Here is a 26885-nt window from a genome sequence, read left to right as displayed (position 1 = left end):
AAACTCTGCAGCAGCGAGACTCATCAGAGAAGGGCGACGCGAAGGGGAATTTTACCTCAAATTTCCTTGCATTTCTTCAGGAAGTGAGCCCGTTGCTGGGAGTTGCAATACTGTTTCCAAGAAGTTAACATAAGTGTTTAGGATGATCCGCTTGGCTCTCACAGTGGCGTTCCTGGCAGCGTGCAGAGCGTCCGAGTACGAGTATCTTAGTTGGAAGTCGGACTCGTACAACGGAGGGCGCAGCTACGGCAAGCCCCCCCAGTGCGTGGACATCCCGGACGACCTGCGGCTGTGCCACAATGTGGGCTACGGCCAGATGCTGTTGCCCAACCTGTTGGAGCATGAGACCATGGCGGAGGTGAAGCAGCAGGCCAGCAGCTGGGTGCCTCTGGTGCACAAGAACTGCCACCCGGGCACGCAAGTCTTCCTCTGCTCGCTCTTTGCGCCCGTCTGCTTGGAGCGACCCATCTACCCTTGCAGATGGCTGTGTGAAGCCGTGCGAGACGGCTGCACCCCCATCATGGAGGCGTTTGGCTTCCCCTGGCCGGAGATGCTCACCTGCGACAAGTATCCTCAAGACGACGTGTGCATCGCCATGTCTCAACTCAATGCCACCGAGTCCACCAAACAGACAGGTAAGATTTGTTTTCCATTTTGCACTATTATTGCTATTTTTATGAGCCCGATATAACACCTTCTTTTGTGTTTTCCAATGTTTTGTTATTTAAATGACCAAAATGCATCCAAATACTAATGAGAGGTAATGCCAACCATGATCTTTCATTATTCCTGATTTGATGTAATTAGCTTGAACGCTTAATCTACAAGCAAGTGGCTCAAATGATGCATATTTAACAATATCACCTAACAGAGAGTTAAAACTCACAAATTATAACAGAAAACTTAACATTAAGTACCCAAACGTAGATGTGGATATAATTAAAAGCCACCAAATGAATACACCATACGTTAGAGAATGAACAAGTCATACTTGTTAAAATGTGCATTGGATTATAAAGGCAATTATCCAGAATATAAGGGAAATTGGGGAAAATAAGGGACATTTTTCGGATGAAAAGTAATAATTGAGGGAAATAAAGAGTTTTCTTTTGGAAAATAGGGGAACATGATGGAAAATAAGGCCAGCTGCATGCAGGGCTGCTGGTATACTGTAAAGACTCCACTGCCTACTATGGTGCAATCGTGTTATTTTGCTGGCCTGCTTTTATTTTGAAGACTATAGCTACAGGATATGTTACGCCAATGTTGCTTGAGTATTTCAGAGAGGACTGGAAGCTGGAGAGAATTTAGTTTTTTTCATGAAACTTTAAGTACGGGTAAAATACACAAATTTATTAAAAAAGGCGGTGCGGGAAGAGTCATTGCATGAATAGAAATTGTGCTGTGAGCACCAACTACTAGTAGCAAGCATTAAAAGTCAAAGTAACTACCCTGCTGAAAAAACAAACAGCCACCACTTTTGCCACCCTGTAAAATGTGACACCCGTGCAGATAAATTAGCTTGGGACTGTTTTTTCAGGGGTGAAGGCGTGTTTGCAGATGCAAATCCCAACACAAACAAAGGGAATACAACCTTTTGGGAAAGAACATTCTGCTTTGGAATGCCAAAACACGCCTAGCATGGGTGTATTTTCCTCTTGCGTGTGTTAAAGAGGATCTGGGACTAGGGCTGCAACGATTATTTTTGACCGTCGTAATCGATTGATATGAAGCTTGCTGTGTCGATTAATGGAGTAATCGATTAGGCCCTAAACAGACCAAATCAGTATGAGCCTAACACACGCAGTTAGTGTTTTGGACCAAAAAAGCTCCATCTAATATCTCTTCATTGACAAATTAAGTCAAAAAAGATGGTTAGATGGTCACTTCCTCTTCTGTTCCACTTTTAAAAAAAAATTAATTTCTTAATAAATGACCGTGGTTTCATGGTTGACTATGGACTATCAAAAAATATTGAAAGATAAGTTATATGTAGTATTCTGGTCACCAGGCATCATCAATGTTACATTGATGAGACATGACATTAGATCAGATTACCTTCACACTGCATGGAGTCAGCCATGGCATGTCCAGCATGATATACTGAAAGGAGGTTCTGCTCCCCCTCCGTGTGGAAGTGGTACGTTTTTGGCGTCTTACTTTGTCCTTCTTCCCCACTCGGTTTGAAATTCGAGGCTAACTAGTGAGCTCGGTAGCATGCTATGTTGAAAGCGGCAGCCGTCTCTTGTGTCCCTGCAGTGATCCCGTAGCCTGCGCATTACAGTTGAGCAGTGTGTTGCAAACAAAGAATAATAAGAAAGTAAAGGTGAATATAGGGGTGTTATTTCATGTCTGGAGGGCACTAATAATGGTAAAAAATATTTTTTAGAAAGGCATGAACATGTTTTGTATGCTGTTAGTACAAAAATGTTCCATTTATTAATATTGAATCCTACTTCACTTATCACAGTCAGGTCTGGAACCAATTAACCGCGATAAACGAGGGATGACTTATGCATTAAAAAAAATTGGGGTGTTTCACTTCATGCGCGGATACGGCAACCGCCCCCACCTCCCTTACCTCACCACCCAACCCACCCCCTTTGCTATGAACCATCATCCATCACTAATGGCTCTCTGGCTGCCCATTCCTCAAACCTGCAGAGGCTCATTGTGTGACACTGACTCACACACCTCACATGGAATCAATGGAGAGGATGGAAGGGGGTTATGTTCTAAGCTTGAGGCACACTGACAAATACCAGAGGACAAAACAAGCACATTCGGGAGGAAAGTAGGTTTCTTGTTGGTTATGAGACACGGAAAGCAGTGCTTCCCAACCTTTAGAGGAGGAAAATCTCATGGCACACGAACCAAGCAAAACCATGACAAAAGTATATCCACAGCACAATGATGTACCCTCTGTCATTTATTGGAAGAGCATTTAATTGTTCTGCCTCTCACAACATTGATGCCGTGGATTCCCGCACATTTACAATTCAGCAGATTTTTTGTTATTTTTGTATTTTTTCTTAGAAAATATGACGTTTCATCCTTAAATCCATAATAATTTGTAAATATGTGATAATACACGGAAAATGTAGTTCATACAAGTAGCACTGTTGTAAACCCCCCCCAGTTTTTACACGTTTATGTTTTTTAGGGCCTGAGCACCGTTCGGCGAAGGCCGTCTTGAAACTGTTGTGTTTATTTCTTTTTTTATTATATATATTCTGCAATTTTTCTTGCATTTTTGAGGGCCTTAACACCCACGAAAACTCACCAAAATGTGCAAGCGCATTAGGTTTGGCGAAAAATGTGATATTTCAAGGGCCCTGAACACGAACCCCCAAACTCAATCAGAAGCGACTCCTTTAAATTTGGAAAAACTTAGCCCCTGACACCAGTTTCACAGATTGTCACAAAATGTGGTGGCTGCGTCAATCATGACAGGATGGACAAAAAAGTCTCAAGAACCCACGTTCCCAAACAAACAGTAAGTCGGCCGTTTTGGTTTCCGGCGGCACTTTTGGGTTGTATTTCAACAAACCTTTGACCAAATGAGCCCAAATGAAATTCACGACTACGAGACAGATGGGCAAAGGATTTTAGACTGTTTCATAAGATGTGAGCGCGGCATTGCAACAAACTGATCAATCTGACAATTTGCCACTAAACTGTAAACGTTAATAATGCCACCTAGTGGTGACAGGAAATGGATCGCGCATGCCCGCCCACTTGCGTGAGCCCCGAGTTGCATGGGGGTGCGAGGGCCCTTTTACCAACAGGGATGTCTATGTCTCCATGCTTGACTGATAATGTTTTTTCCTAAAGTGTTGAGATTTCGCACTTTGTTTGCCAGTCCTTGAACGCACCATAGCTGCTGTAAGAAGCAGAAGTGAAACTTCTATACAGTAACTTGAACACCGTGACTGCGATTCCATCTGTTCATGGATCATCTTTGCTAGAAGTGTAACAGTACACTAAAATGTCATTTCGGTTCGGTTCAGTTTCTTAAAGTGCTCGGTTCGTTGAATTTTCGGTACAAAAAAGGGAGAAAAAAAATGACTTAAAATTCTTTTCTGTAAAAAAATGCAAACAGAAGCGACCTGTTTGGATGATATTTCAAATAAATTAGACTCTGACTTTTTTTTTAAATAGAAAAATAATAATAAAATAAACTTGTATTTAAACAATTGTTTAAACATTGTGGCGAAATTAATTAGCTAATTAATTAGCTCTCTGTCATAGAGATCTGTCATCTGTCATAAGTGAAATAGCGGACATGTGATAGCTCGTTGACGATCAGTTTTAGCTTTTTCATAAAGTGCTGGTATAACTTTCTGGCTAAAGTGAGGACGTGATGGTATCTCGTAGCAAGGTTCAAGAACTTTAATCATATACAGTCATGGAAAAAAACGATTAGACCACCCTTGTTTGTTCAGTTTATTGATCCATTTTAATGCCTGGTACAACTAAAGGTACATTTGTTTGGACAAATATAATGATAATAACAAATGTAGCTCATAAGAGTTTAATGTAAGAGCTGATATCTAGCAACTTGCATGGTTTTCTTGATAATAACCAAAATCACTTAGGTTCTTACATGAATAGCTATAGCATTGTACTGCCAAACAATGTAACTCTTATGAGATATTTTGTTGTCATTGTTATATTTGTCCAAACAAAGGTACCTTTAGTTGGATCAGGCATGAAAATGAACAAAAAACTGAAGAAGCAAGGGTGGTCTAATCATTTTTTCCATGACCGTACTTAAAGCAAGCGCTCTTAACAACTGAATGCGGACGTAATGTCGTGGCTATAAAAACTCCAATACGATGTGTTACTGCTTTGGCCCGGTCAGAGTTGCTTGCTAGAGGTTGTTTACATGCTGAAGTTATTGGTGTTTGAACTAAGCTGGTTTTCTTTCTTTTAGATGTAACATTCACTGCCGGGCGATGTTGTTTTAAGTGTGCTTAAGTGCGTTTTAAGCCAGTGCGGAAACTCGCCCAGGACTTTAGTTCCGCGTGAAGTGCTTATGTCTCTCTAGTAATAAATTTAATTAGAAAAATCGCATAAAATGTAACCGAAACGGTATGCAAGTGGGCCGAACCAAACATGCAGAACCGAAACAGTTCAATACACCCATGTGAACCGTTACACCCCTAATCTTTACATTATCATTCATTAGTGGTGAATACCTATACATTTTATACTTTAAACGTGTGTTTAGTAAGTGAGTGAGGCATATTTGGGGCTTAAACGTGGATTGCAAGCGAACAATGGTAATAGAAGAGAGAAGGGAAGGGTTCTGGAGCGGAATCTACATTCACTCTTATTGCAAATGGTGATCCGAAATCAGAGGAGAAAGTCAATATGAAGCAGGCAGGAGAGTTCGGAGGGGTAGGAGAAAGCTCTGTGTCAAAAATAGATATTTTTATCGGCCTTACTCGCAGATTTTGGCCATTGGCTGTTGGTCTGTTGGTAAACAGCGAGGATCTACCGCAGGGGTCACCAACGTTTTTTCTTGCGAGAGCTACTTTTAGAAAATGAAAATGGCCAAGAGCTACTCATTTTTGTAGAAATGATTTTCATACCTTATTTCAACCCAAACAAATCAAATATGCTTGTTTTACCAAAACATTCACAAAATGCTGGTATCCACAACTCACATTTTATGTTTCAGAATACTTTTCTTTCTAGTGTTTTCACATTATTAACTGAAAACCTGAATGAAAAGCAGGCCTGCGGGCGCCTCATGTGGTCGTGGGGGGCTACCTGGTGCCCGCGGGCACTGTGTTGGTGACCCCTGATGTACTGTATATTATTGGTCGTAAATAAATGCTAATTTTCAAAACTATTGAGGGAAATTGGATAATGGTGGTAATTACAGTGGTTGGGCATCATTGGTCTCAAGTCAGATCTACACCTGGGAAGGGAATGTACAGCCATTTGATTCATTTTCAGCAGAACATAGAGGGGGATTTCCATCATCACATCATCAACTCTCTTTGACTTCCATCTGAAGCTTAACGGCACCACTTGAAGACTTTTTCACACAACATGCAAGCCATAAATGGGGCGACTGTGGATCCTCCAGCAATTACACTGCACTCACTGTATCTGGAGGGAGAACACGGCCCGCGTGAGTGTGTCAAGGGGGTGGGTGTTATTGACTGACACGTTGGTATGGATAGAGGGCTGTTTTTCTAAAAAGAAAAAGCCTCTCATTTCAAAGCTGAAAGGACCACACAGAAATCCTCACTCTACGTACATCACCTGTTATCATTTGTTTTCAGTTGTGACAAAGTAGGATACGGTACTACACTAATCAGCAAACAAACCTTATGAATTAAGTTAAATAATCTAGAGCTTGATGGAATGGAGTTTTCCTGCGTGATCATTAGCGGAGGTCAACGAACAGTGCTTACCACTCTCCTGTTGCCGCATACAACTCAGTGATAATTGATTTAAAAGGAGAAACTGTCTCAAACAAGCAAAGGGGCAGTGAGACACTGTAAACAGTGTGTGTTTTCACAAGCACTTTACACCAGGGTGTCGCTTTGGCAAACTTTTGTTAAACACCTGTAATGGACAACTGGTGCGGGAGAGTTAACTATTTGTTTACTCCTTTTTAACCACTGGGATTGTGAAATGCAGTGAGTTTAAAGTAGGAAGCATACCGAAATTAAACGTCTAGTCAGAAATTCTACAATCTCAATTATTCGTAAAGTATTTTAATAGCAGAAAGAGTCTGGATTCCAGCTGACAATAAACGTTGAAGACATTCCTCTCAGGTCAGTTCATGAGGGTAAGCCAAGCTTCAAAGAATAGCAAAGGCCAGAGACTTTAATACTCTAGATATTATCTAAACACAAAGCCAAAAAAGGTGTGTCCAGATAGCATAGATCATTTTCAATTGGATTCCAAGTCCAAACGTTTGAGTTATTGTTCCCTTTGAGAGTAATATTCCTCAAAAAAAAAAAAGAAAAAGAAAAAAGGAACAACCCAAGAAACAAACCATTTAAAGTGTTGTGGAACAAGGTTATTTTAGATGTCATGTTTGGTAGCATTGCAAGATGTTCCAAATGTTTTCAGTTTTGCTGCAAAAACAGTAATCCCTTTGCCCTTTGCATTTTGAATTCCGCGGCTTCACTCTATCACATTAAAAATATATATATATATATATGAATAATTCATGCTGTTTCATAGTTGAATACAGCCTATTAGTCCAACAATATGAATAATTAGGCAAAATTTGTGATTTTTTTTTGCCTAAATTAAGAATTTTCAAGCATAAAAATGGCTAAATGAAGTAAAGTACAAATATAAGACATTCAGAAGACGCATTCAAAGACATTGTGATATGTAGTATTTTACACTGGTCACTAGGTGTCAGTAATGTTGCTGTAATTTCGTAGAAGGTCGTAATCAGGTTTTTTGTGGTTGGACTGTGGCGCTTTAAACACACAGACAGTGACAAACAAAAACCACAGAAGAAGAAAGAGCTCGTGCGCATTAGGTCCATCGTCTTTTGCTTGTCCGGCTTGTCTAGACTACCGACAAAGTGTAATTACTTCTATGAGGCACTTTGGAGTACAAGAGAAAAAAACAGCAGTAGAATGTTGAAACATTCAGTTATTATGTTGGCTTTTCGGCAACAGAACACAACTGCTCACTTAAATTTGATTAAGGACCTCATGCACAAATTTAAACTGTAGTTTTTAACAACACGTGTGGATGAAAGGCCGAGATTAGATCTGCAAATGACGATTATTTCTTAGTCGATTATTCTGAAGGTTGTTGTTTTGATTAATCGAATAATCAGTTAGGCCCCAGACGGACCACATCAATATGAACCAAACAGTTAGTAGTTTGGTCCACAACAAAGAGGCAAAAATGTCCATCACTGTTTTCTAAAGTCAAAGCTGATGTGTGTGAATATCTTGTTTTGCCTAAAACACAAAGATAATAGGTCTGCTTTCGTGGATGATGAAGGAAATTTAAAAAATGTTCACATTTAAGGGGCTGAAATCAGAGGATATTTACATTTTTAAATACAAAAAAGGTTGAATTGAATGCCAAAATAGTTGTCCATTAAATGGATAATTGATTAACCAGCGATTCATCGATTCATTGCTGAAGCCCTGAAAGCATTCCCGTGTGGACAGTGCAATGCAAATGTAATTGTTCTGCTTTGATGCCATCATGTATTATACGCTTTGTCCTACCTTTTCTCCACAGGTTACTCCCCCATCTGCCCTCCCTGTGACAACGAAATGAAAACAGATGCCATGCTGGAGCATATGTGTGCCAGCGAGTTTGGTAAGAATGGTTGCTGCAACATACGTTAAAGACGTTCACCCTTTTCGCATAGATCCTATTCTATATCTTAAAACAGCCCTTGACATGTTTACAACAACAGCAACAGTTTTTGAAGTGCAGCCTCTATCACTCTTGGCTACTTGACTATTTCCACAGCGCTGATAGTTTTAGAACTGAATTCACAACACTTTCAAGCTCTTGGGTTTTATCTCTCGGGCACAAGTCAGAGTTTGCCTGCTTTGGGAGAGGACTGTATTCCGTGGCTAATGAAGTGGTGTCGTTAAAGTCTTTATGTGACAGCTCCATGCAGCTGTAAAGTTGAATGTTTGTTTTGCTGTCTGGGCCAACTGTAGAATACTTTTACTATATTGCTACTCGAGTGGAACCTTGGTTAGCGTCATTGATTCGTTCCAGAATGTCCGACTCTAACCGAAACGGACGTTAACCAAATACACTTTTCCCATAAGAAATAATGTGAATCTAACTAATCGGTTCCATAAAGCCAAAAATGTTAACAGAAAACCCGTTTTTAATAGTTTTACAATTATGGTTTTACATGCAAAAAACTATTAAAAATGCATATAGATACATATAAATGTTTAATGAAAGGGAACATTTAAGGTTACTTTTACCTTCATTGAAGACGTGATTCTTGATGTGAAAACGGGAGAGTGGTGGGAGTTGATCTCACTGCCACATTGTGTCTTTGGGAACAGTCACATCTTCAATGAAGGTAGAAGTAACATTGAATGTTCGTCTATCACTTTCATTTGTCATTTATATGCACTTAGAATTGTTTTATGCATGTATAACTATACACTAAGTCCCCAACAAACGAACACAATTGGTTCCAGACGACCGTTCTTAAGTCGAATTGTTCTTAAGTAGGAGAAAAGGTAATATTACCAATGATATAGGTACTACATGTACGTGTATACATATACAGTATATGTGTATGTATGTAAATATGAGTTTGGATGCAATAGTAATATTAAACGAGGATAATTAATTAAAAAAACAATAATAAAAATGATATAATAATATGTAATGATAAATGTTATTTACCTTTGAAGAGGAGTGATTGAGCATACGTCGTTGTGGTGGAGGAGGAGGAGATATTGAAAAAAGGACAAATGGTCGTCGTCGTTAGACTTTTCTAAAAGTGGTAGTGTTCTGTGGGTGGTGTAGAATTAAGCAGGCCTATTAACTCTTCATCAATTTTAATCACACGCTCTGTCCGGGTTGTATCATGCAGCTACAATTTAGCTTTCCATTTAGCTTTCTCTCCACAGCCTCTAACTCTTCCTCTGTTGGTTCTGTTGGTCCCATTAGCAGTGCCACAGTGCCCTCTACTGGTCAAGGATGTAGCAGTATAAATATGGAGTTACAGTACAGTACTACAGTATAAGGCAAAATACATGAAAAAATAGACCAGTTGGCTTGTGTTCGTATCTCAGAAAGTTTGCATGTCGGATGTTTGTAAGTTGGGGACTTAATTTGAATCTAAGTGTAATTGTAAAACTATAAAAATGTGTTTTGCGTTAACATTTTTGAGAGTCAGCCACTGACTCAACTTCCGGTTACGGTTGCCATTTTGTAAATTAGCTAATAAGATGCTAACAAAGAAGGACGTTTTCTTATAAAAAAAGAAATTATTATGAACAAGTTGCACTCACACAGTCACAAGATGACAAGATGCGTGCCATATTGTACGCTAACCAGAGAATGCACGCAAACCAAGGCAAAGTTGTGGTGTAAATTTTTGACCAAAAAACATGCTAACCAGGGCGGACACTAACCAAGGTTCCAGTGCACTGCTATATTTTGCTATAGACCCTTAGATATACTTCTGAATAAAGCTACATAAACCTGTACAGTATCTTTATAAAACTACTACAAAGTCTACAAAGGTTTAACACCTGAAACACAACTTATATGTGTGAATGCTGGGAAGCAGCACCATTTTTCATCTATTTATTCCTCTACTTCTTATTCCGCCTCATTTTTTGCCCACTAACAAAATGTTCAGCTCACTCAGGCACATTGGCTATTTATCATGGCTTTTCAAAAAATTCCCACATTTACTGTAATTTTGTATTTTCGGTGACGAAAATTCCCCACTGAGGGAAAATCATTTTCGATTTTCCATTACTGTAACATTCTGCTTATTCTACAGGGCGACATGACTCAGGAGGAGTGGTTGGTTTCACTTCTTGAGTGCTGCTGCATAGTTTGGTCCTCAATCCGGCTGTTATCATTCCACTTATTTATAGTACAGTATAGTATCCCAACCCCATAATTGCTGGTTCAATCCTCAGTCCTGGTGTAATATATATATTTACAGTACATATATACATATATTGTCCATTTTTTACATTCTAACATTTCAAATTTCGCTGTTTTGTGTCCACTTACTGCTTGCACATTCAAACCATTCAAATATCAGAATGTTCAGCTCATTCAGGACATGTATCTATCTAGCAGGACTGTTTTTTTGGGTGGTTTATTTGTCAGGGACACTGTACATTACATAGCATTGCTGCAAATGCGCCAGAAATAGCCAAAAGGCTATTTTTCATCAGATGTTAAAAATATTCTCCCTAAAACAGTAAAATGATTATAAAAACAACAATGCAAGTATAAAAGATGAGTAAAAAATAGATGCAACTATACAACCCTTGTTAAAAGATACAGTGTACATACAAAATTGACCACAGTGCAAACACTGTACAAAATGACCAACGGATTTTTAAAACACTTAAAACACCAAAATACATAAACATAATTCAAGTCAACTGAGAATCAAGTGACAGCGCAGTTGGGATAACATGAAAAAAACCTACACTGTACTAGTAATTTTAGTACTTTTATTACATGTATGATGTGTTATGAACCAGTTTTTTTTTAGATATTTTTATAGTTATTTTTGAATAAAGTGTGTTTCTAAACTCCCCCTACATTTTCCATAATGCAATTTTTCTGTGACATTTTTCCCTTTGAAAATGAATGGACAATTTCACTGCCGCCCCCTGTCGGTGGAAATTCATGTTACATTTACATGTACTGTAACATTCTGCTTCTCCTGTGCACGGTGGCATGGCTCGGGTCGTTGAGCGGTAGTCGTCCAACCTGATGGTTGCTGTTTCGGTACTCAGTCTGTAAATAGTTTTCAACACATTTCTAGGATATTTCAACATTCATTCTACATTCCGCTTCAGCATTTCAGCATTCACACGCAATTTCTATTGAAATTGCTTCATGTAATCATTAACTTATTAGACTGTGAATAAATATTGATTGGTGCACATATGTACACAGTATGTTTTGAAATAACAAATAAATAATTTCCTTGTATGAAGGGGAGGTTCAGTGGATGTCCACACATGTGCGATTCAGTATTCAGGCCACGCAAATTTGCGGATTTTTGGTCCAAAAACTTTTACTGTGGTCCCTCGCCAGCTTGCGGTTCGACTGTCGCATCTTCGCTCTTATCACGCTTTTTCAAAAATATATTAATTAATAAATTGTGCTGTTTTGTGGTTGATTACGGATTATTATTAGTAAAAAAAATATGCATATTGAAGCAGATTTTTTTGCCTAATTTAAGCATTTCCAAGCATAAAAATGGCTTAATTAATGAAAAAGCAAAAATAGGGCATTCAAAAGACGCTGTGAATGATATGCCGTATTCTGCTGTGCTCAGCAACACACACGACCATGAGTCTTATTTATGCCTTAAATAGCTTATTTTCTCTTACTATTTTTACTATATTGGGTAATATGAGTCTGCGATTGGCTGGCGACCAGCCCAGGTTGTACCCCGCCTGTCGCCCGAAGTCAGCTGGGATAGGCTCCAGCATATAGCAGCGGTATAGAAAATGGATGGATGGATGGGTAACATGAGTGTTAAGGTGACTATAGGGCTGTTATATCATGTATAGAGGGCTCTAATAATGTTTATTTAGAAGGTCGGAAACAGGTTTTCTGTGCTCTAACTATTTGATTTATAAATAAGGATTCCTACTTTGCGGAAATTCACTTATCATGGTCGGGTGTGGAACCAGTTAACGGCGGTAAATGAGGAATTTGTGTTTGTATTTCATTTCTCAAAAAACAGGTTGTTTTTTCCACAGAAAACACATGTCTTTCAAGTAAGTCAATAATAATTAAAAAATAAATGTTAATACAGGTAAAATGTACAACTAACTGAAATCCAGCTATTTTTACATGTTTATGTCTTTATGCTTCACTGATGTTTTTTTGTGACACGCTGAAATTTTGTACTTTTTTTTTAATGCACCGTAGTAATGTGCTGTGACTGGCTACAGCATGACAGCAAGCCGTGTGTCAAAAATCAACAATTTTTTGGCCATATCAATCACTTGCGGTTTTTCCCTTCAGTTTTTCGTGGGAGTCCTGGAGCATGGATTTACTGTATACAGTATATGACTTTTTAGATCACAGCTCCAAAGGCTGATTTCTGAGCTGTAGAGTATCAGATTGTTTGGCAAATTGGGAAACTGTGAATGAATAATTCTGTGAATAATAGGGGATAAAGACGTAGAGAATTGAAGACATCTACATTTACACATTCATGTCATTAGAGGGTTGTCTGGCCAAAATTCAATGAAAACCAGACTGAGCACAACATAAACAAACAACTGAGGAGAGGAAGTGGCATGGAAGCATTTGATTTCGCTCTTTGAAAAAGCCTCTACAAACTTGTATATTTTATTCACCAGCTGCACCAAAATATCTGGCAATGCGACTTCCAGGTTCCCTGCCGAGCAAACATGCATATTAAAAACAGACTTTCTTCAGAGTCTCATCCAGGTTTAAAGTTACGTTTGTTTAATGTTTTGCCTTGTTGTTTAGACTGTGGTGATGAGTCTGGCCTTGCTGGCGTCTGTGTCATTTTCCAAGAGGATGGTGGCGCATTATGTCCTTGCTTCGAATTGGATGAAGACAGATTCTGCTTTTGGTTCCTTGTTAAAAAGTTGACATGTGAGGTTACACAGGACATATTTAGCCATGGAGACATGTGGATGAGGAATTGCAGTACTGGCATAGACGTTATGAACAACATAGAGCAGACCTCCAATGAATGAGGCCAGAGTTAGGACTAATAGTGTTACTTTTTTCCAGTAACGGCTAATTGAATTAATTACTACTACAAACATTACAACGAGCAGAAAGTGAAATGTGGCGCATTTTTATGCACTCCAGGGCTGCAAGTAACAATTATTTTCTTTGTTGATTAACCTGAAGCTTGTTGTTTTGATTAACCGAGTCATCGGTTAGGCCCTAGGCCACATGTGTGAAACACAAAGGCCTGGGGGCTCGATTCAGTCCGCCATATCGTTTCATGTGCGCTATTTTTACAACTACTTTTAGTATTATTTTTTATTAGGGCTGTCAAAAATAACTCATTTATTTCATTAATTCCGTTAAAATTTGTAGGGTCATTAACGCATGTGCATCATGTCAAGCTCTGTTATGATGGCATAAGGAGCCACAATTGTGTCCCCATGGAGTCACACGGAGTCTGCCGCTCTTTAATAACGTTATTCTGACCTGAACACATCAACAGCAGTGCAATTCCAACAACGTATGTGTATCTCCAACTCACAATCAACTGTCTTGTCAGCTCAACCTAAGTATGACACTTCCTCATTGTTACTAGACAGCGAGGTGCATTCACTGACACTCTGAAAATCACAACATCTTTGTTATGCGTGTATTTGTGGTCTAAATAAACAGAAAGACAAAGAAAAACAGTAAGTAGACATTCTTATCGTTCACTAACGTAACTCTTACTGCGGAAGTATATTTTGCTGTATGGTCGGAAATCCGAGAAAGTACATCGTCACTCAAAACATGTGATTTCAACTTCTTACGTGGTGGCTTTGAACGCAACAATTTATAGCTCATAATAACGCGGTTAAAGTGTGATTCAAATGCTCTGCTACTATTGAAGAAACTAGCGTGAGGTAAATACATTTTCAGACGTGTGGGATCTTTTAGCTTGATTTAAATTTTTCAGTTCATTTGGGGCTGTTAATACATACAAATATATATAATTGGGTTCTGTCATTTATATTTCTGTTAATAAAATACAGCAAAATGGGCATGTTTCACACATAGTGGCAAATGGTGATTAATCATGATTAATTGATTTGAAAACTGGTTAATTAATCATTCCTTTTCATCATTTGACAGCCATAATATATATTTTCTTGAATTTTATTATTATTAATATTTCCTTTAACTTTTTCACATATATTTATATGATATTAAGCAAAAAATAAATAAGTAAAAAATCTAAAATTTTGACTTTTGAATGAGGTTTTTTGGCATTTTGTAGACTTTTTAAAAATATGTTTTTCTCAGTTTTTTGTATTTGTGTTCTATTAGATCACAGGTGTCAAACTAAAAGCTCGGGGGCCAGATTTGGCCTGCCATATTGTTTTATGTGGCCCGCGAAAGCCTAGAAGTAATGCACGTAACAAGAGACATGTATTTTGAAATTGTTTGTAGTATTTTTTAAAGTCAAAAATTATTAAGTCAAAAGTAATGTAAACAATCAAAATAATTGATCTTATTTATTTTATGTTGTCAAATCCCATTTTAATTGAATTATTCAATAGTTTAACTTCTTTCAACATCAATTTGTTGTAAAACAATAGAATAGGAAAATTATAATATTCAAATGTGTAATAATATCATGAGGTGATTATACATTTATGTGGTTTCAGAGGCCATAATGGCAACGTGGCCCACGGTGAAAACTGGTTTGACACCCCTGCCCTAGAGAGACCAAATCAATATGAACCAAACACGACCAGTTTGTGATTTGGTTCTCAACATATTAGAAAAAAAGGCAAAAATGTCCATCACTGTTTTCCAAAGTCAACGCTGATGTGTGGGAATATCTTATTTTGCCTTAAACACAAAGATAATAGGTCTGCTTTCATGGACTAAGGAAGTAAAAGAAAATATTCACAAGTGAGAGCCTGAAATCAGAGGATATTTACATTTTTTTAATAAAAAAAAACAATTAATCGGATACCAAAATAGTTGTTGATTAATTGGATATTTGGATTAATTGTAAAACGAGCACATTGAATCTACACACACTTTTTTTATGCCGCTTGACAGTAGGGATGGTGAACAGTAGGTTTTTGGAAACCACATTTACAAGGTGATCGCACAGACAGGCTTGTCTTTTTTGCTACGAAAGGACCATAAAGTAGATGTTTTAAAGACTTCCTGTTCTCAATGGGACAGATAAGCATGGTAAAGTTTCAAGAATGAATCACGGACTTTGTGCAGAAATCATTATTAAATATCCACGTCCGCATTGTCCTCTGAAAACCTTACTTACTGGAATTTGTTGAAAGTCTGTTCTCATTTAGAGGTTCAAGTTGAATTTTATCTTCTGAATGCCTTTAGACCGCACATAAATACTTTCTGCTTAATGCGCAAGCACGTCTCCGTGTGGTTTGACCCTAGTAAAAGCGGAACACACTAAGGCACTGTGAACAAGGAAACATTTTCACTGAATTTGTTAATTCCCTTTTACCGTTTCAGCTCTGCATCTACACAGTGCCATCATTTTGGAGGTGCTTTTTTTGAAATGGTGGATAAATCTTGAAAAGGCTTGTGGGCAACAAATTTGCTACTTTTGTGAAACAATGATGTGACCATCCTGGGACTCTGTTCATGGGACATAAATAATGATTTTATTTAGAACTGTCAGGCAGTCTCCATAGTAACGCCTAGCTCCCAAGTACATAAACACTTTCTCTAGTCGTCCAACCTCCGATTTTGGATAAACACGCAGTAAAAGTGACTGTTATCAGTGTTCATGCCTCACACAATTATGAAAAAAGTATCAAATGTATAGGTAAACACCACTTATGAATGATAATGTAAAATCTATCTATGAACAGATGGAATTGGCGCCATGGTGTAGGCTTTAGCCTGGTCGTCAGGCTAGCGCTCGAGGCTAGCAGGCTAGCAGGCTACATAGATTCTTCAAACCACCACGTCTACATAATCAACATTAATTGTGTTCGATATCCCCCTCACGTATGTAAATATGCACGTTATATGTCCATCAGTGCTGTAAATACACACTCACTCAATGTTTGCACAAAAAAAAAGGTTTTGAGGCCAGACTGACTGCTGAAGCTAGTGCTTCCGTAGCCAAACAAACTGTGGCGTCTCACATTACCACACCTATGGTGTGTTCAAGGTCCACCGAATTATGAAATTTCGATATTTGATAAAGACAAAAACATGTACAAATGGGCTTTCTAACAGGGGTACATGTATGCTGTACATTTTATCTGTATTATCATGAATTTATAAATTATTACCAAATACTTTGAAGTGTTGAGAATCAATGGTAATACAATGGAGCCTTGGTTAGCATCGTTAATTCATTCCGGAATGTCCGACTCTAACTGAAACGGACGTTCACCGAATCAATTTTGCCATAAGAAATCATGTAAATCCAATTAATCCGTTCCAGAACACAAACACCAGTTTGACAATTACAGTTTTGCATGCAGAAAACATTTCTAAATGCATATACAGTGGACCTTTGGTTAAAGTCTGTCTTGGTTAGCGTGTATTTCGGTTAACATTGAAAATGTACGCCAAAATTTTGCCTCGTGTTTGCATACATTTTTTGGGTAGCATACAATATGGCGCGCATCTTGTCATGTTATTAATACATGGTGTGAGTCCAACTGTGTTCCTATTGTATGTTTATCACAACACGTCCTGTTAGCATCCTTAGCTTACTAGCAAAAGTCATCTATGTCACCCGTCTATGATGTCATCAGCGATTAACTCTCAAAAATCTTAATACAAAACACGTTTCTTATAGTTTTACAATTATAGTTTTACATGCATAAAACAATTAAATAAATGACACATGAAAAGGATAAATGAGCATTTAAGGTTACTTTTACCTTCAGTGAAGATGTAACTGAAGGTTAAAAGACATGACATGGCAGCGAGACGCCACACAGGCACCATATCTGTTTTGTCATATCTTTTTTTGTCTCCATTTTGGGTTACTGAAGTGAGAAACACTAGTGAATTCAAGAAACACCTCATGGCAAAACAGGAAAGTGGTATCCGTGTTGATCTCACTGCCATGTTGTCTTTGGGAACTGTCACATCAAGAATCACGTCCTCAGTGAAGGTAAAAGTGTTCTTAAATGGTCATGTATCCCATTCATTCATCATTTATATGTATTTATATACATTTTAACTGTCTTTTGCATGTAAAACTGTAATTGTAAATCTATAAAAGCGTGCTTTGTGTTAACATGTTGGTTTCGTAACTGTGTTGGCAAGCAAAGAACTACAGAGTCAAACGCTGATGATATCATAGACAGGTGATGGAGATGACTTCCTCTTCTTGTTTCCATGTATTAGCAAGCTGCTAACAAGGACAGTTTGTGGTAAAAATACAGTAAGAACGCACAGTGTATTTATAACACGACGAGACAAGCCCCATATTGTATGCTAACCAGAAAATGTATGCAAAACCGAAAAACATGCCAACCGGGACGTACGCTAACCGAGGTTCCACTGTACTTGCTCTGAAGTCAGTAGATTAGAAACATCATCTTCTTAATACTCCAAAACTCCTTAAAGTCTTTGGGATCCTGGTGAGTCTCCTTCTCTCCAACATAAATCTTATTTGCAGCACTCACCGCCAAACAGATTTACAGCTTGTCCTGGTCCACACTTTGTTCCCACCACAATTTACTGTATCTCTCCATGCTTAAGGTTTTATGGAACTTAATTGCCCCCAAAACTCACAACACCCTTCAATTAAATATCTCCTCTGCTTTGGACAGCTCACTTTGTTGTCATTGCCAATTTACCCTTTCCACTGGCTGATGAAGTACAACAGGGCAGTTCTGCACTGCGGGAGTGATCACTTAAGCCACTTGGATGAGCGGACTTGCTGCTCTTATGAACGGGACATACGCTTCTACTGGCTTTATGGTCGCCTGTAGCGTAAGGTCTTGGCTGTCCAAGCAGGGAAACCTGTGTCAGGCAGCTGCAGATAGTAAGAAAAGCAAGCGTCCAGTGATGTGATATGTGTTGTATGTCTGTCAAATTTCATGGTGAAAAAGACACCGTGCAGGTAGCAAATAGGAACTGAGCCCAAAAAAAACATATCAGTGAAGGATAAAGATCTAACCATGTCAAATTGTGGGCTTTAGAACAGTGGTACATCGATGGCTCTCAATTATTTTCTGTCATGGTCCCCTAGGCTAGTGCGTACATGACATTTCCAACATAAATTAGCATCAAGCTAGCGCATTTGTTGAAATGCATTATGTTTATGTTGAATGTCATAGAGTATGTAAGTCACAACATGCTTTATTTCAATATGTTCAGTTTTATAGTGTTTGAACTTAAGGCTGTGAAATGGAACTCAGCTGGAGTCTTTATTGAGAACCTGTTATCTGTCTGCTGAGCCGGCAAGTAGAGACCAAACATTAGGCCCTGCTGCGCCCCCCACCTTCGAACCGCTGTAATGCATACATGTAGAGCTAAATTTCTCTTAGGAAATTTGAGGTTGTTGATGGTATGTTTTGTAAAAGGTAGTTCATTCGATAGAAAGACTTTCTTAATGTACTTGTACTTCTTTGCACTAAAACAATGGGGGAAAACGTGTAATTTTTGGTATTTATAGGTAATATTTCATGATTTCTTGTTGGCATCTAATTAGGCTGTGTGGCCCAAGAACCGAAATGAGTTTGACAGCCATGGTCTAAGAGGTATTTAAATTGCTACTCGTAAATGACGAAAAAAAATGTGAGTAATTGAGATTAGGGCTGCAACTAACAATTATTTTCTTAATCGATTAATCTTAAGCTTTATCTTTCTATTAATCAAGTTATCGGTTAGGCCCTAGACCACACAGTTAGTGGTTTGGTCTAAAGCATATCAGAAAAGAGGCAAACATGTCCATCACAGTTTTCCAAAGTCAAAGCTGATATGTGTGAATATTTAGTTTGGCCTAAAACACATACTGTATATAATAGGTGTGCTTTCATGGATGACTAAGGAAATAAAAAAATATTCACATTTGAGAGGCTGAAATAGGAGGGATATTTACATCATTCATTTATTTTTATTTGTGCGTTTGTCAGAGCATTTAAGATCTGCCAATCATTTTGGGAGGGTTAGTTTAAAACAAAAAGCTAAATGGTCAGCAGAGTGATACGCATGACTTTTATGCGGCGGGGGATCGATTCCTGGTCAGTAACTGTTGTGAATGTGAGACATGGACTTGGTTGTCAGTTTGATTGATTTAGTGTGGGTGCTGTTCACACAGAAAAGTAACAGAAAAAATTGGGAGAAATTTGTGGGCAGTGTGAAAGTGGCTTCTGTGTAAACAATTCATTTTTGTTCATAAAAGTGCCTCGCTGTGCGAAACAAGCCTTTTAGTCGCTCAAGAGATTAAACCATCAAGTGGTGCAGTGCAAAGTACAAAATGTCAAAAGGATTAACAGGACAAAGTATTTGTCAGGATGAAGTTGTTCAAGACATTGTTTTATGACTCACTAATGAATGTTTTAATTTCACTGAACACTAAGCCTCTGTATAGAGATTGTTTCAGGGACCAGAGGCAGAGGATAAGAGTGCTAATCCCTACCATGTGCACTCTTAATACGGGGGCAAACAGTGCCTTTTCTAATATTTTAATTGCTGATGGAAGATGTGATGTGTCGTGATTTGAGGGTTGAAATGTCAAGCCCTACATGCAAAATGTATTTAACACACGTACAGTAATAATATTTTAGGTATGTGGCATTCACTGTCAATGACAAGCCTTCATCCCAAATAGTACTTTATGATTTATCCAGAATTCTATTAAGCCATGTGACTGAATATAGCATTGCGTGCTCTCACTGCCATGTCACAAGGTGTACATGCCAGCACTCACATTCCAGAGTATGGAGACACAATGTGTGGAAGCATACACAGAGCTTCAAGACCACCCGAATTTGTAAGGGAAACAGATTGTAGAGTTAAGGGACATCGTTCGGTTTCAGTAGAGATTAGTGAAAGGTGTGTCTGAAAAATGCATGGAAAGTTTTACACTTTTGATTTAACAATAATAACAACAAACTAGATGAAGAAATTGGGTTTGAATGCGGAAGCGCTGAAATATTGTAGAATTGTGTTGAAAGCCTTTCACAGACTGAGGATTGAACCAGCAGACATCAGGTTGTGAAACAACCACTCCATAACCTGGGCCACGCATTTTACTTGTTAAATGTAAAATGGATTTTCACCAATGGGGGCGACATTGAAATTGTCATTCATTTTCAATGAATTATGTAAATTGTGTGATTTTTTTTTTTTTAGAAAAGTCTTGCTAGATAGCCTGCATTTTGATGTTGGAATGGTTTGAAGCAGTTGAGATATGTGGGAGCAGACAAAAAACTGCAGAATTTGAAATGTGTAATGTAAAAATGGAGAATGAATGTTGAAATAGTGTGTGTGTGTGTGTGCATATATATTAGGGTTGTCAAAAATAGCGCGTTAGCGGCGGTAGCTAATTTATTTCATAATTTTTTTTTTTTTTTTTTGCGTAATTAACGCATATGCATCATGGCAAACCCCGGCTCTTTGTTATGACGACAGACGGCGGCACAGTGTAGCTCACCACAGAGTCACACAGAGCCTCTGGTGTTGTTTTTCACTTTATTCTAACCTGAACACATCAACAGCTGTGCAATTCCAACATTATATGTACTGTATCTCCAACTCCAAACAAACACCTCACTTGTGCATTTGCCATTGCAACAACGGAAGTGGAAGTGCGATTTGCTGCATTGGAGTATGTTCAGAAATCCCAGAAAATTCACTCAAAACATGTCGATTCAACTTAAATGACGTGGTGTCTTTGAACGCAACTCCTAATTTCTAATAACAGTTTTAATGTCTGATTCAAATATTCTGCTATTAAACCAGTGTTAGGTAAATAGATTTTCAGCCATCTGTTAACTTTCAGTTAATTTGGCGCTGTTAATACACACAAAGATGTATGATCCTGCTCTGTCATTTATTTATCTTTCTTTTAATAAAATACAGTAAAAATGGGCATATTTCAGACATAGTGTTAAATTGTGATAAATCACGATTAATTTGAAAACCATGATAAATCTGATTAAAAAATGTAATCATTGGACAGCCCTAATTTTGGGGCCCGGTGCAGATACCGATATTGGGGACCAAAAAACGATATGGCATTTTTGGGGCCAGTGCAGATACCGATATTGGGTGCGGAAAAAAACAGATATCCGATATATTGGCCGAACACCATCAAACTATATACTCTCACATCCAAAGTCTCCTTAAAGAAGGTGTTTTCTCCTCTGTAAGTTTCAGCAGTGATAAATGTTCTCTTGAAAATGTAAACCAAATATGTTTTTGTCTAAATGAAGGTGATTTTATGGTTCGCTTTGTCATATCATATAGCCAATAGTAAAGAGCCTGCATTCGGCGGAAAGTGATAACACATTGGCTAATGTGAGGTGTTTTTAAACAAATACATGATGTGTTTATAAAAGGCTTATTCACAAGAACATCTTACCAATATCAGTTACCGGTAGTCATATTTACTAGCTAATGAAAAGTTATATTTGTGTGAAAAAAACTAGAATGTTCTCTTGGTGGGCCCTGACATCGTGGCACTAAAGTGTAGGGTTATATTGTTTTTCAAAGTCACATCTTACTACAGTATGGTGTAAAAAAAAATGCAGTTTCTTTCGCCGTTTCTCCGGTCGTCTGCTCCTGCAGCCAAGTGGGTGAGACGTTGAGCGGCCACCTGTATAGAACGGCCACCTGCCTATAGCGGCCACTGAAAAATCCGCCGCAGAAAATTTGCGTGTTATAGACCCTGTGTATAGCGGTCACCTGTCCAACGCGGCCAGCGGCCACCCATTTTGTATCCCTTGGTCAATATCTGACCGCATATAGCGGCCAAAATGCCGACTCAAGCAGAAGCTTCATGCACCAAAAAGTTTCGTTTTTTAAGCAATGAAGCCGTCGTGTGTAAACTTTAATTACTGAGTCCTAGCTCAGTCACAATCATTCACAAGATCCACACAATGTCAGTTGTTCCACATAAAAAAACATCTTCTTTGGAGCTTGTTGCAGACAGTGACACCGTTTATTTCCTGGTGTGAGACAATGTGCACTGGTCAATACTGTAATGCCCCTTGTTGTGGGGAAGGAGAGACTCACGTCGCCGATGCACTGTAATCGCTTTATTAACTGTGTCGAGGAAAAGGCTTCTTGAGACGTCATCTGTACTTCTGTGAAGAAGGTGTCCGACGTTTCACTCCTCATCCGAAGAGCTTCGTCAGCGAACTAGTCATATGTACTTCACAGAAGTACAGATGACGTCTCAAGAAGCCTTTTCCTCGATGGACAACTCCTGTACGACTGAGAGCCTACACAGACGCTTTATTAACAGCGGTTTATTAACCTAGTAGTGCTTTACAACTTTTATCCGCAGTCCCACAGTGCCCTCTACTGGTCAACATGTAACAGTATAATTATATGTATCTGCAAAGACAGCAAGCATCTAATCACAGACATGTTAATATGTGCGTGGACAAATTCAAAATGGCCGCCAACCTGTCTATAACGGCCACCTGTCTATAGCGGCCACTTTTGCCGTTTCCCTTTAGTGGCTGCTAAAGACAGGTTTGACTGTATATAAGCTATGTCATAAAATGGCTAATCGTGGTGTGCAGGAGTCCGTGAGGACCAGGTAGCTCTTTCTTTGGCAGGAGCCAATCACAAGCTATCAGTGAACTCACGACGTGCTTGTCAACCCTTTGGACATCGCAGGAGGTCGATGCTCAATATAACAGTCTGACTCACGGTGTCACCTTACAAAGAGCGCTCGACTCATTACACAGCAACTTAACACTCAAAAAGGAGCTAAGAAATATACAAGTACCAGTACGTGTTTAAAATTAAAAACAACAGCTATTTTAATTTCTTCCCGTAATGCATTTTGTCCCAGCAAAGCATTTCATTCAACGCATTTCAAAGCTGATTTATTCAGCTTTCTCTGTCCGCCAGAGGGAGCCACCAGAGGGTGCCAGCTCCATCACGGACCAGCAACCATGGCACTGTGAAAGTACCACTCAACCTCCTGATGCACCAAATAATTCAAATAATGCAGCATTAATCTTCAATAGGAAAAAAAATATGAATTTACAGTAAATGTAGGAGTTTTTAAAAAAGTCTTGATAGATAGTCAACATGTCCTGAATGAGCTGAACATATTGATGTTGAATCGGTTTGAATCTGTTAAGAAATGTGGGAGGAGTTAGTGGGGCAAAAAATGAGGTGGAAGAAGAAGTAGAGGACTAAATAGATGAAAAATTGTGTCCAACCTTATTTGTGTGAAAGCTTCCCAAAATGGGGCAGCACGCTGGCATGTAGCGGTTAAAAGGAGTGTGTGCATGTAAATACACTGCATTGCATAATTTAACAGGTGTCTATCATTTATTTGCTCACAGCATTCAAGACCAAGATCAAGGAGGTAAAGCGAGAGAACATGGACCGCAAGGTCATCTTTCAGAAGAGGAAGAAGATGTTGAAAGCAGGCGGCCTGAAGAAGAAGGACATGAAGAAGCTGGTGATGTACTTGAAGAATGGCGCAGACTGCCCCTGCCAGCAGCTGGACAACCTAGGGAACCAGTACCTTATCATGGGCCGTAAAGTGGACAAACAGTTCCTTCTCACGGGTATCCACAAGTGGGACAAGTCCAGCAAAGAGTTCAAAAAGGCCATCAAGAAACTGAAGACCCACAAGTGCCCTGCCTTTGAGAATGTCTTCAAATAAGATGACCTCCCTTTATTTGGTCACGTCTCCTCCTGCATATGAACTTGCACAAGCATTAAACTCCTAAACTTTGCTTTTTTATTGTCTTGTTTATACCTATACATCGTTATGTGTTTACAGATATAATTTTAAGCGCCCCCTACAATTTATGAGTGATTGATGCCAAATTGAAGCGTTTCCTTTTTTTTTCCAGCTTAAAAAACCTGTATCCAAATTTCCACAACGTACGGTATATTCAGATACTCTCACACTTACATAGTACATGTCAGCTCATTTCGCTTGCCACTCTAGCTGCTTACTTGTTTTGCTATTCACATACAATACATACAATTACAAATACACCAACAAGTGCTCCAAAGGTTTAAGTGATTAGACCAGAATATTGCTTATATGCTACAACAATTCCGAATCATCACAGATGTTTCTTAATTAACAATGATTCTTCTATAATACATAAGTTGCATGTACTGTATTCATGCAAACTGTCCAAATATTGCCCTTGGACTTTGTATTTGTAGTATATGACGGTGTTGGGTTTTGCTCGGTGTCGCTGATCTGTTTTAGTGCTATTTTGTGTCAGGATTTGAATGTCAGCGGTGCATTTCTGCCTATTATGTGTACATACAAATTTTACATAAATATGGAAAACCGAACTCGTCTTGTGTTTTTTCGTGTTGTGTTGTATTTTTTACTCCGTCTAATTGTAGTGATGTCATCTGTAATTAATTGATGTAATTAAATCTCTCTTTTCCTGTCACCTATAGATTGCTGAGAAAAGCCCTCACCTTGATGCATTTTCATTTAAATTAATTACATATCAAAATATTAATATACGACAAAAAAAGTGACTTTATAAAGTTATTTATTGTTGTTTTTTTCCCCCTGGTGCATATTCTGTTCAGCAGCATAGTCTTCGTCAGTGTGACTAAACTGTATGCTTATTTTGCCAGAACAGCTTTGCTTTACAACAGGTGAGTATGGTATACTCCCGATCCAATTGCATTGCAAAAATAATAATTTGCTGCTATTGTTAGCAGTGGCTGCACTCGCGACTGGGTGCTTTGCCTTGATCTGGTAGGCTATACTTGAGGTGGTCAGCAAATTCCCTCTTACAAACAGGGTATATCAATCTACCTTTATCAATGGTGCCATTTGAGTGTTTTTGAAATGTAAACTTCCCATTCATTGAAGCGACAACTCTCACGTGCTCCTCTATTTTCACATCTTCTCTCTGCTACTAACCGCTCCTCACCTTGCCCTACAATCCTATCAGTTTATGCTAAACACACCCACACACAGTGACAGCCAGTCAATGTCCACTTAAACGTGTGACTGACCATTGTTTTCCACCTGCAACAACTCAATCACAAGAAACCCAATGCATAGAGATGGATTTTCTAAAAAGACATGCAAAAAACAGTAAAGTTAGATTTAATTAAAGTGTGCTGAATGTAGTACGGAATAAATTGGTTTTGCCATTGACAAATGTAAGTCTGTGATGGTCCGCAATACAACAGGTAAGATGTTCCAAAGCCTGAGTCCAGCTACAGAAAAGGACCAATCATCCCACAGTATTTGGACCGAGGGATGGTGGAAGATGGTGTTGTACCATAAATTACCTTAAAAACAAACATTAGAAGTTTAAATGAAACTAAAACGGACTGAAAGCACAAAACCGAAGTGATGTGGCTCTGTCTTCGAGTGTTGGTCAAGAGTTGTGATGCAGCATTTTGTACAAGTTGCAGACGGTTAATTGAAGACTGGTTGATACTGACATCCAGGGCATTACAATAATCAATGTGAAAACTAATTAAGCATGCTTCGTCATTTCAAGATTCTACAACATCTACAACATTCTATTTCAACATCTACAACGACAGCTAATCTGTTTGTCAAAATTCAGGTTGTAGTAAAATTTAACACCCAGATTATTTACCACAGGTTTACAACAGGGGCCAAGAGAGCCCATATCAGGGACTGCACCAGTCAGCCAATTAAATCCAAACATAATTCATACCGTTTTGCACTAATTAAAATGTAAAAAATATATATATATATATGACAGCAATTTCTTGATGTCTAGTATGCAATGAGAGATGGAATCTAGTTGGGGTTGTTTGGAAAAAATGGTAAACAGAGTTGGAGGTCGTCGGCATTAAAATGTATTTTCTTTTTGTGTGTCGTTATTGGTTTTATTTTTTTATTTTATTGTCCGTGTACTGTCATTGTCACACATTTGTCATGTGTGACAGTTTGATGTTTTTTTGTTGTCTCTTTCTTTGACCTGCCAGGGACTACAGATCAGCCTTTGGGCTAATTCTGACATATTTACACATAAGTGTTCATGAATTGTGCACTCTCCCTTTTTAAATAAATAAATTAAATAAAATGAAAAAAAAGGTCGTGCTTGTCAATAACCGAACTGAGGGGCAACAAATATAAGGAAAACAGCACCGGTCCAAGAGTACTGGTAGATCCTCGTTGCACACTGGAGGACAGTGGCACAACGGAAGACACAAAGTCATAATCGTGGCTGCAAAATTCCTGTCTTTTGAATACGTCTTAAATCACTGATGAACAAACCCACAAAGGCCAACAATCTGAGCGAAACGTTCAATGAGCATGGAGTGGTCCACAGTGTCAAATG

At 38.5% G+C, this 26885-nt stretch overlaps 1 protein-coding gene across 1 annotated transcript; it reads left to right on the top strand.

The window, feature by feature from the left end:
* On the top strand, positions 1–24906 carry sfrp1a (secreted frizzled-related protein 1a). Its single transcript, XM_054774717.1, has 3 exons — positions 1–635; positions 8245–8325; positions 23913–24906. The coding sequence occupies exons 1-3, from the start codon at positions 143–145 to the stop codon at positions 24236–24238; spliced, it is 900 nt and encodes a 299-aa protein (XP_054630692.1). The 5' UTR covers positions 1–142; the 3' UTR covers positions 24239–24906.
* The last annotated feature ends 1979 nt before the right edge of the window (positions 24907–26885 follow it).

This window comes from Dunckerocampus dactyliophorus, chromosome 4 (assembly GCF_027744805.1).
Source record: "Dunckerocampus dactyliophorus isolate RoL2022-P2 chromosome 4, RoL_Ddac_1.1, whole genome shotgun sequence".
NCBI lineage: Eukaryota > Metazoa > Chordata > Actinopteri > Syngnathiformes > Syngnathidae > Dunckerocampus > Dunckerocampus dactyliophorus.
The sequence above is the reverse complement of the archived record's forward strand: the minus strand, read 5'-3'. Positions and strand labels throughout refer to the sequence as shown.

What these genes read in the sequence shown, in the direction of transcription:
- sfrp1a (XM_054774717.1), top strand. Translation starts at nt 143, where the DNA reads ATGATCCGCTTGGCTCTCACAGTGGCGTTCCTGGCAGCGTGCAGAGCG. An exon ending in CGAGTCCACCAAACAGACAG is followed by an intron (nt 636 to 8,244) that starts GTAAGATTTGTT and finishes TTTTCTCCACAG; the next exon opens with GTTACTCCCCCATCTGCCCT. An exon ending in TATGTGTGCCAGCGAGTTTG is followed by an intron (nt 8,326 to 23,912) that starts GTAAGAATGGTT and finishes ATTTGCTCACAG; the next exon opens with CATTCAAGACCAAGATCAAG.